The sequence below is a fragment of the Lepisosteus platostomus genome, chromosome 26 (assembly GCF_059453375.1).
Source record: "Lepisosteus platostomus isolate fLepPlt1 chromosome 26, fLepPlt1.hap1, whole genome shotgun sequence".
NCBI classification, from domain to species: Eukaryota; Metazoa; Chordata; class Actinopteri; order Semionotiformes; family Lepisosteidae; genus Lepisosteus; species Lepisosteus platostomus.
Window position 1 is genome coordinate 13,314,705 of NC_142636.1, and position 11,453 is coordinate 13,326,157.

The 11,453-nt window shown below is 44.3% G+C and overlaps 1 protein-coding gene across 7 annotated transcripts in view; it reads left to right on the forward strand.

Moving 5' to 3' along the window:
• The window catches only part of gramd1a (GRAM domain containing 1A), a 48,949-nt gene extending 43,517 nt beyond the window's left edge, over positions 1–5,432 (forward strand). For 5 of the 7 annotated variants that reach the window (XM_088621375.1, XM_088621374.1, XM_088621378.1 and 2 more), the window contains 3 exons: positions 424–531; positions 937–1,060; positions 2,127–5,432. In XM_088621375.1, coding sequence (XP_088477501.1) covers positions 424–531; positions 937–1,060; positions 2,127–2,225 — 331 coding nt within the window. In that variant the 3' untranslated portion in view covers positions 2,226–5,432. Of the gene's footprint in view, positions 1–423; positions 532–936; positions 1,061–2,126 lie in introns of those variants that run through there. The other 2 variants (XM_088621376.1, XM_088621380.1) reach the window with 2 other exon arrangements.
• The last annotated feature ends 6,021 nt before the right edge of the window (positions 5,433–11,453 follow it).

The window sequence follows — 11,453 nt, forward strand, 5'->3', positions numbered from 1 at the left end:
GCTGCCTTTTCCGTCCAGTTCGACGAGCCTCTCCTCCATTTCCACAGTCCAAAACACTCGCTTTCCTTCTTTCCCTGCATTCCCTGCATTGTACTTCCGGCTGAGCCCTCGTTGGCTGGTGACCGTCGCAGACACAAGAGCCCACCCCTACCTGTTTGATTTTGTCGTAGCGAGTCACAGAGAGTTTTAGGGGCTGTTAAGAGCGCTATGACAGTCGCTGGGGGTGTCACACAACACAACTGACGGTAACAGGCTGCGACTCTCTACAGCTCGCCTTGATTTTCTTGTGGTTATTTAAATGAAGGCTACAACTGAAAATCCTAGAAAAAGTCGTGTAGTGTGACACCGACACAATAAGCAAACAACACCACAGCAGGATGATAGGCTGATTCTCTCTCTCTGTGTCCGCCTCTTGGCCCTCAGTCTGGTGGTGCTGGTGGCCCTGAACATGCTGCTGTTCTACAAGCTGTGGTCTCTGGAGAGGGCAGCGCACACGCTAGAGACCTGGCATTCCTACGCCCTGACTGACAGGTAACGGACGATGCCACTCCAGACCGAACCGTACCGTGCCATAACACTCGCACTCCTGTCCAGGGCTTAAAATGATTTGTCGACTTTTAATAAAAAAAATAGTGCTTAGCCAGACTAAGATTTGGCTTAGCCCCCCTGCCCTTAGAAGTGGGGAGTTATCCAGTGCTTATCTGTGGTATTGATCATGTTTTTCTAAATGGAAAAAGTGGTGTGAAGAACGAATGTTGCCGAACTTGGCTGCTGTCATCCTTCCCGAAACTTCACGTGAACTTGACCCCTGACATCCCTCCCGAACGTTCGCGGTAAACTGCGGCGAGAGCAACCAGGGCTGTCTGCGTTGGAGAGCGGGGCCAAGGAATCTGGGCAGGGTGGCTCAGCGCTCGGCTGTCTCTTTCTCTCCCTCAGTAGCAAGCTCCCTCAGACGGCCTCGGAGTGGGCTCAGATCCTGGAGCTGCAGAAGCAGTTCCACCAGGCGGAGATTCAGAAATGGCAGCAGATCCTGAAGGCGTCAGTGGGGCTGCTGGACGAGGTAAAGAGTCCGTACTGTCCGGGAGCTACTGTTAATGTTGCCTGGCGAGGCCTAAAATTGATGAGTCTTATCGAAAAGGTTAAGGCTCGGCAATCAATTCAGGACTAGAAAAATGTACCAGTTCCTAAGAAGCAATGCACAATGGCTAGCTTGATCACATCACTGGCTGTAAAATTAAGCACAAACTGAAAATTGGCTGATTAGCTCAATAGAGATGGGATACATGCTCGGGAATTTGGCTATGTTTTGGGAAATTGCTGCCAATTAAACTTGCATTCAACTCCTTCAGCTATAGGCTCATAAAATCCAGAATGCCTGTCAAGACTCTTAGTTGTCCTAGACTGGACGAGTGAGTCAGGTTTACTCGCCATGTAATGGTAAAGGAAACTGGCTACTTTTGTGACAAAACACCTGAAGGTGTGGCTTCAACCATTGACAGCAAACAATAACGTTTCTCTGATATTCATAAAACATGGGCTACAAAAACAGCGGTGATGAAACCAATCTTTGAAAATCCGTGGGCATTTAAAGCATGAAACAAAAAGCACAGAGCTCCACGTTAGTAGAAAACTAAGCTTTCCAAAGTGGAAAAGTGATCATCACTAAGTTGAAAAGATAGAATGGCTACCATTGTACTGGAAGAATGGAAAAAGCTAAGCAACAGCTAATTAATATTCAATTGGGTAGCAGCGTCAGCATGCGTAGGCTGCAAAGGAACAAGTAAAGGATTATTCCACACTGAGAAGAGAAGAAAAACATTTAAATGGTGAAGCCGGAAGAAGGAGGCTCCACACCTGAAACGTCGTGTCTCTTTTCTCCTCTTCTTAGCCTGGTCTAAGCCTTTACTTGTTCCTAATTAATATTCATACCCATAATTCATTGCACCGGCTGTACCCAACTCAAACCTGAGAGGGTGTCCTTAAACCTAGGTTGCGGACACACTCAACAGCTTGTTTCTTAGCAGTGTGTTGGTGAGCTATGAAGAAAAACCCAGCATTACGCAGCTCCAGGTGTTGCTGTGATTTAAGTTCTTTATTGGTCCCCTGTTGTGTTTTGCCTGTGACAGATGAAGCTTTCGCTGGAGAAGCTGCACACTGGGATCACCACTCCAGAAGTACAACAAGACCCCCAGGCCCAGCCAGAGAGCAAACTTCCCCAGCAGTGACATCCCTTCTCCAGCCCGCGCTAAAGTACAGACTGCCCTCACAGCGGACAGGAGTTTTGTGGGGACTGTTCATGCGGGCTGTGTTCAGAGATCTGAGCCTGCTCCTCTTTGTATCTCTGCCCTGTTCCCTCCAGACTGACCCAGCACGCGCCGGCTGGACTCAACCGACCTCTGTACTGTAACTTCTCCGTTCCTTCCGCAAGGAAATGACCCATTTATCAAGTCATTTGTTTGGACTTTTTAATGTCGCAGTATTTAACAGGACGTCGAAGAGGCCAAGAACGTCTCTAGACCTGCATCACAAACATCAGATAGAGTACAGACTAAGAAATAGAAAAACGCGGATCAGTTAAATGGACCGAAAATTTGATCGCAACTTGAATGAACAGGGTCTTTGTTGTCATTCGAAATCCTAAGAGACTCTTGGCAAATCCTGGGACCTATTTTTTTTATGGACATCCCCAAAACTGTGGATTTTATTTATAAATGTACAGAAGACTCAACAAATGAACAAGAGAATTGAACTGGTTTAAAACAGGTGTGTGTGGGGAGGGGGGGATTCACTTCAGCTGAAGTAGGACTGCCTTGTTTTTTAACTGAAGCCTTGAAAAGGCTGGAAAAGGAATTCATGGACCTTAGCCAGTTATGGTTTCTGTCTTTGTTTTTCTAATGGTGTTTGTTTTGTTCCCGTCTTGTTTTGTATCGTTTACCGTCCCAGAGCAGTGGCACAAACCCTGCATCCTTGAGCCAGGCTGGGTTTGTTCAGACCTTGCAGCTTCGCGGGACAATTCTGTCGTGACTTCCGTTAAACCTTTAACAATGAGCAGGTCACACAGTCTCCAGGGTGTGAAAGTTTTAAAAATGGGCATGTTACAGCCTTCTTACCTTAAGACCTCATCTGTATTATTACAACTCATCATTTCTAGGGTCTTCCTCATGTAATCTAAACTACTGACATTCTCATGTTTGACTAGAACACGAGACCGTTATTAATTATTTTCCATTCGGCTGATGGGTTTTGTCAGCAACGCCGATGTTTATACAGCTGGGTATTTTCGTAGAGCCTGGAACTTGAACCCACAGCCTTGCACTTACAGACTTCATTCCCTCCTTCCTCCTCTCGTCTTTCTGCTGTTTCTCTTGCACCTCTCTCCTCTCTTCACCTTCCTCTGTTCTTGCCCTTCATACTCTGCACACTTGGCTCTTTCCACGGTGGATTGTGGGTAATGCAAACGCGCGTTATTCCCAGTTTCCTTGGAGACGAGAACCCCAAGGTCCTTGGTCCCTGGCCTCTAGAAACCATGCACCACCATGCTCACAGGTATTCAGTGGGGTCTAATTAGTTGTGCGTGACTGTCACATTGGATCAGCATTGTCTTGCTGGAATGCTGTCGTGTTAGGGATAAATACGAGAGAAAGGCAGGAAGTGAGGCCGCTGGACTTGCAACGCCATGCAAACAGATTGCCAGTTTGCCATTCCTGGCCAGACATCCCCCTTGATGGGTCCTGATCAGGCTTGGCATTCAGTGGGTTAAATCACTTCATCAGTTGTGCCCAATCTATTCTGTCACTCATTGACGCACTCCTCAATTGCTGCCAACAGCAATTTGCCTATTATTGTGTCTGCTCCAGGCTTGCAGACATCCATCACAAAACCTTGATTCATCCCTGAATCTGAGGTGACTTTAGTCTAGCCTCCAAAATACTTATAGCACAAAGGTGTTCTGTTGATTAAATGAGGTATATTAGTCTTTGTTCCCTGATTTTTATGATTCTTGACAGGCAAAGTCACTGGTCACTTCATTGCAGTCAGCCACGCATGATCAGTTCATCAGATTGATGCCAAATGCGTTTAAAAAGTATCCACAATCAATTTTTCTAGAATTTTAAAGAACAAAACCCATAAGGAGGCTTATTTTTGTTACTCTGTTTGTGTTTGTGGAGTGTTTTACATAGCCCTGAAATCAGTATTGATTAGCAAGATGGGTTGTCAACTTAATCCACAGGTATTAAAGGATTGCCCTGATCAGACTACTTTTTACCAGCACCTCAGCCTTTGAGGTGCTGGACCTTGAAGGAGACCCACAGACCTACTGACCTCTCAGCAGCAGGATCCTGGATCCCTGGTTTGATTGCAGCAATCAATTCTCTGAGCCTGGTTTGCACCGATTCTCCATACTTCAGTATCTTGAGCTGAAGCGGCTCCTTAACTTCACCTAGTCCCCTGACTCCTTGGCATCTTTGCACCATCACTGCCTGAACGCATGCACGAGTCCCTGACCAATCATTTGAGATCAGCTCAAATCAGGTAGAGATTCAATGAATGGAATAAAAGTAGTTTGAGAACATGGGTGTGCTTCTGCAGAATCTGGTTTATCTTCTGATTTTTTTTTGTCCAGTTGAAATTCACTCATATTGATGACTTTCTGAATTTGCACTTATTTTTAGATTTTTTTTTATCATTTTATCAGTGATTGCTTAAAAGATGCCATTGAGTCAAGATACATTTTCTACAGAACTTTTATGAGGCTGGAGATTAATTCGGTAATCAGAAGTAGACTAAGTGACTAAAACCTCCACTGAGTTAATGTCAGAGCCCTTCCGGAAATTAACTGTTTTAAAAAGGACAGGGGAGCAATACCACTGTGACACAACACCAAGCATAAAGAGGAGCAGATGCAACCACAGGGGTGTGGAAGCATTGAGCTCATTGTGCATCATGCAGGGCCTGATGCTGATGATCACGCAGAAGGTCAATATTTATACCACAGCTAGGGGAAGGACGTTGTAGAAGACTTGCATGGCTCAGATCTTTTTCTGGGCTTAGGATCCTGTAGAAGCAAGCTTTGTAAAACCCTGCCCTCAAGCATGGAAGAGGTGTCCTGTTCTTGTAAAGGGAATTCTGCAGTATTATTTTGATTCATTTCTTTCTCTCACCCCAGCCTGGTTGAATATGGATGAGGATGTGCATGTGGTCATGAGGAAGGGTCAAGCTTCTCCTCTCTCTCTCTCTCTCTCTCCAGTGCACTGAAGGCAGGTTGTCAGAAACGTGTTGAGGGTGATCCGCTGTGCGGCCAGGCGCCCCAACTGTGAACAGATGCTTATTTATTTGGGGAAATGTGTGTGTGTGTGGGGGGGGGGACTTAGCGATTACTGTAATGTAAAGAAAGATTGTACAAATCCTGGAAAAAAAAAGAAATGATTGTGCCCGGTTTGTCCCTGATTCTGATTTCTGGTTCTTCAATTCTGGTTCTAAACTGTGGGGGGTGATTCAGTGTTCTGGCAAGCAGTGTCAAGATAACAAACCTGTTTAACGGTGCTCTCTGTTTTATCACAGCAGCCACTGCTAACATACTGGTTCGCGTTTATCACAGATTTATCATTTGACTTGGGGAAAACACATAGAGATTTGAGGCACCCTTAATTAAGGAAATGGGGCTCAGTTTGATATAATATATACAGTGCCTCGCAAAAGTTTTCAGACGCTTCCTATGGTGTCCTGTTTTGTCAAATTGCAGAATGATGCATACCCATTATTTTAAACTATTATCTTATTAAAAACTGAAGTGTTCAAATTAAAGACAACTATGCACAAGATAGGTTCATGTCCCTAAAAATAAAAAGTGACACAGAAAAATAGTTTGATTTTTATAAGAACCACAAACTCAATATTTGTTGGAAGTGTCTTTTGGCAGCCGCAGGTCCTTTGGGGTAAGTCCTGACCACGGGCTGGGTGCATTTTTTTACCCATTCATCTCGGCAGATTGGCTCAGACTCTCTAAAGCTGCTTATGAACAGGAACTTTCAGGTCTTTTCGCAGATCCGCAGCAGGATTCAAGCCAGGACTTTGAGTGGGCCACTCAAGGACGCTCGCTTTCTCATCCTGAGCTTTGGATCACTATCCTGCTGAAAGGTGAATTTGGTGCTAGTTTTAGGTCTGAAGCAGGTTTTCCTTTAAGATTTGTCAATATTTTGCCCCATATAGGTTGCCGTTAGTCTTGACAAGTGTCCCAGTTGCTCCTGATGAGAGGCAGAACTGTAACATAAATCTGCCTATAGTGATGGTATGTACTGAGTGATGTAACATTTTCCATTTAGACAAGTTCCAATTTCCTGCCTTGTCTGACCAGGGAATGTCTTGCTTCATGAGCAGTATCACTTAGGCACTTTGTTGTAAACCCCATGTGGGATTTGAGCTTTTTCTCTGTCCCTTACAAGCCCCCTTTGTAGAGCGACTGTAATGCTGTTGACTCGTGTCATTTTCTCCCATCTCAGCCACTGAATTCTGTAAGAGCTGGCCTCACGTTGACGACCCTAACCAACTCCTCTTTTCTCTACTTAGTTTGGAGAGACTGCAGCAATCTGTGCTGAGTTTGGGTACCTTTGACATCTTTATGTGGAAATAGAAGTCTTCTTAATTAAGATCTTCAATATATGTTTATACATTTCTCCTGTTCAGAGCTTTATAAAACTTTAGCCCTGATTTGCTTTGGTGTTCATGGTTGAATCTTGAAATTCAGTAAATGACTGAGATAGCTTAAAGAGCTAGTTATAATTCCAAAATCACAATTATGCACACTGCAGTAATTCATTGCACTGAAATAATTCAGGTTTGACTGCATTTGCAATCCTGACTTGTCTGTTTTTCTTTCATATTCTCTATTTACTTTTTAGCCTTTTGTTATTGGCTTTGAATGTAAACAACATCTTAATTGCTACTTCAAACTGTCATGACTGCATGCTTTAACATAGCAAACTGTAAAAACTCTGCAAGAGTCTCAGTACTATTGCAAGGCACTGTACTGTAACTGCACTGCAGACATGATAAATTGTAGCCACTGCAAACTGTAGAAATCTGATCTTTCATTGAGTTACTCAGACGTTTGCTTGACAAACTTTGAACATTACTGTACATCTTTACATGCAAGAAAAAGCCTTGGAACTGTCTCGTTATTTTCAGTTCTTCCAGCTAGATAGTTACCTGTTGTGTGTAAGATGGTCTTAAAATTGCTCAGCATTCAGATCCACACGGGCGGGAGCAAATGAGAAATAGAGTGCCTCCTAAACCCCAATGTTTGAGCCTGAATGAAGCAGGAAGTGGTACAACCCCCCCGCCTGAGCTGGTTTTCATTCCAGCTGACCCCTTGTGCCAATTGACAAATAAACTAAACAGAGGTCTGCTTGGCCATTATTTTTGATTGAACAGCTCTTACTAGCCAATCAGCTGATTATGAACAGACAGCAGAGACATGGAATGAGATGCCCACAGTGGGATTGATATTAAAACAGACACCAATAATATGCAGCTTTTTTTCCTTCTGCAGAGGTTCAGTGGGTTACATTCCATAAGCTCACCTGAATAAAAGTACTTCTGAAACTCTGTCCGTACGTGGTATGGGTACAGAGACGATTCCGGGTACAGAAAGAAAATTTACAGCTATTCCCCAAATGGAAAACGGAGATCAGCTCGCTTGTGATTCAGAACAGCTGGAGAGAAAACCAGGAGCAGGACTGGGAATAACGGATCTAGTGAAACAAGCCCTCTCGGACACAGGCCTCGGTGTTTGCATCATCGCAAGTTTGAGGGCTAGAAATCTGGGCCATTAGACACATGTCAGGAGCTCTTTGAATAAAGCCTTATTTTCGGTAAGTTTGTATGGACGAAGCTCTGCTCGCCGGGAATTGGTTTTGACCCCCTGCTTTATACATTCTCTCAAAATCGCAGCCTTGCACAGGGCAGTCAGACATGACTGGCAGCAGGACTGTGGTCGTGTAGGGCTCCCTGGCGAGGCTGTCCACACTTGCTCCAAGCCCTGCCTGCTTGTGTAGAGCTGGGTAGGGGCGAGACCATTGCTCACCACTAGAGGGCCACACACGCGCGGTCCAATCCCGTTCGTTTTGAAGCAAGAGACTCGATGAGCAACGCAAAGACTCCATCTTGCGGCAGTTGTGTTTTGCAATTTAAAACTGTAAAAAAAAAAACACAGTCCTCCGCAGGTCCGAGAACATCTGTCCCAAACTCCGTTAAGTAGCCCCCCCTACAGCCAGCACAAACGATGAAACCCAGAACGATGAAATACAAAATTGAAAGCACGAACATAATATAATGATCCTAGACATTACATTTCTATTCATTTTTGAAGTAGAAAGCAGGTTTTTCCCCTACCTTAAATATACGATTTAGAGTACGGGACATTGTGAATCAATAAAGACGTTAAAAAAATAAGCCGATGTAGTTATTTTGCAAATAAGTAATAATAAGTAAAGCATTTAAAAAAAAGATTCTCATTGACAGTGAACAAGCCGATCCACCTGGCACTGCTAGCTTAAACAGCTCTGAGACCCGTGATTGGCTAAACCCCCGAACAGGTCGGGCCGCGATTGGGTGAAGAGTGAGAATCGACACTCTGATTGGGTAAAGCGCAACTGCGGAAGTTCCGAGAACATGTAGATACACAGGCGATGGATGTTCTTCTTGGTCCGAATACTGTAGCCCCGGTTAACCGTGTGTGCTGTATGAGCACGCTGGATATACAGTTACACATCCATCGGTTTCCAATTACTAATCAATCTAAGAGAAGTCGCACTGATGTCAAAACTGAATAGCAGACAAAGAATGTCACGGCATCCACTGCGCGTTCACGACTCCGATAGCATGTCACGATAGGAGTGCGCGCATCACGATCAGATCGCGATAACCATTGCGACTGGCGCACCACTGTCGCGACATTAAGTCCATATATCGTGATATGGCGAACCCCCCCCCCCAACGACAATATGCCCACTCCCATGTCGCGACATGAAGCCCGCATATCGCGATATGACATAACCCGGCAAAAATGCCCTGCCCCATGTCGCGACATGAAAGACCCTATATCGCGATATGGCATGCCCAGCCAAAACGCCCACACCCCCATGTCGCGACATGGAGTCCAGCTATCGCGATATGACAAAAACCCGTCGCGCCCATATCGCGAAAGGAACCCCTTATATCGCGATATGACATAGCCCCAACAAAATGCCCCGCCCCCATGTCACGACATGGAGTCCATATATCGCAACCCGTCCTATCTGGGTATATCATGTCCTGATATGAGACCTTTGTTGCGACAGTGGTGCCAGGGTGGCATGGAAGCAAGGTGCCAGTCGTGATATACAATGCCGGGATATAATGGGGTCCCTATCATGACATTCTGTGAGGTCTTATCGCGATGGTATCCCACAGTTACTCGTTTGGCAACAGCATGTCACCGTCTGGAAAGAAAAAGGAAAACGTGCCTTAGAAAATAATAACCGTAGATCTTACAATCACGGTAATTTTACATACATTACAACCACAGGTTTATGTCATAGGTGGTTAACTTGTTAGCATGCATCACGTCTTAGTATTATTCACATCTAAGGAGGCGTATTTGTTTATGCATATTGATTGTCTTTCAAATGTGAAGGGTACGAGCTGAACTGTAACAGCGCGCTTGAACCCGACAGACGGGGTCACAGGAGGTCAAAGTCACCGTGCATGGTCATGTGAACACCGGAAAAACAAGGCGTTTTTTCTCGGAAACGAAAGCAGCACAAACGCTACTTTTAACTGCACAAACCGGCACAAACAAATGAGGTGGGTTTCATCGTTTGTGCTCTCTGTGGGGGGGGGCAACTTCACGGAGCTACTGTCCCAGGATACAAAGGTATGTCTTGTGCACAAACCTTCTTTTCCAACAGATCTGTGTACCCGTAACCACTGCGGTTTACCGCTTTCTTCCAGCTGCTGGATTCCTGTGGGAGTTTAGAGAGGATTTGAGGGATTAAACAATGGGATACACTTTTTATATCGGAGCTTCCCACACCCTCTTTGTGGTGTTTTCTTCCTGCTGATGCTAAACTCTGGCTTGTGGAATTGAAACTCTTAATTTCAGCCAAATTAAGTTACCCACCAAAAGCTGCATGTTAAGGATTGTTGAACAGTTCACATGTTGATCCCTATTGCCTTAGTTTTTAGCACCATTAAAGCATTGATTAAATAATTGAGACCATATCAGGTGCCAATGATGACCCCTTTAACTGGAATTAAGGACTCAAACGTGGAACCTGCATGCCCTCATCAATGTCTTGATTACAGTGCATATTTCAAGGGATTTGCTCTTGGTGAAGCAATAATATACAACTAAAGCTGTAAATCCAATATTTTGAAATAATGGGCTTAATTAAGAACTTCATTTAGAATGAAAACCAGAACAGACACTTCTGAAACCAAACTTAACACATAAATTGGACAGGATTAAACCTTGTGATTTTTTTTTTTTTGCTGGAAAGTAGCTTCCATTGATCTGGGCAGTGAACAAGGATCATGGTCAGAGCACAGAAGACAAAAACAAAATGTTACTATGAGCACCTGCAAAACAGTAGCACTGAAACTAAAGAGGTTATATATCCAGACATTTAGGATTTTTAATATTTCCCATAATGCTAAAGCATTTTAGTACTGTCTGAAAATAATTAAGCGGTGTGAATCAGAAACCAGTGCTACAGTTAGGAGGCAGTATGAAAATCGGTCTTGCAATGATGTAGGGGCTACATTACAAACCTACTGCCTACGTTAAGTGGCAAATAAATTATAGAAAAGCAGTGGGGATCATTAAATTTGCTATTCTGAGCATTGGTCAGGTCAATATGATGAAATTGGCTGGATTCCCCAAGCAGCTGTGCACAATTGCACTGCCAGAAAGCTTCCCAGCAAACAGCCATCACTGCACCTGAAGGCTTGCGGTGATGTCATCGTAAGACAAGCCACGCCCCCCTCCCACAGAATTGCTTACTCACCTGTCAGGCCCTGTGGAGCTTGCAACACGACAATGAACAACTCTGTAGGGGGGTGTTGGAGGAGCACGTCCATATGAATCTTTCTCTCCACGGCAGGTGCCCCTACCACATCTTAAACACAACTGACTCTTACAGACAGGGTGAGGATCTATTCAATCACGAGATTCCAGTTTGTTTAATGGAACCCTGAGCAGAAAAAAAGCACACACAGCTTGGAGTTTTTTAGAAGTTTTATTCTAGTTTTAAATTCTTCATTTGTATTTTTGGCAAGCAACATTTTCACAGCCACAATCTCTAATGGGAGAATGTTTTAAATAAAAAAAAAGGAAAAGTAAGATCACTAGCATTTTGGCGTTGCTAAATGTCCGTGCAAATTCCCATCCTAAACTATCAGTAAAACTGAGGTGA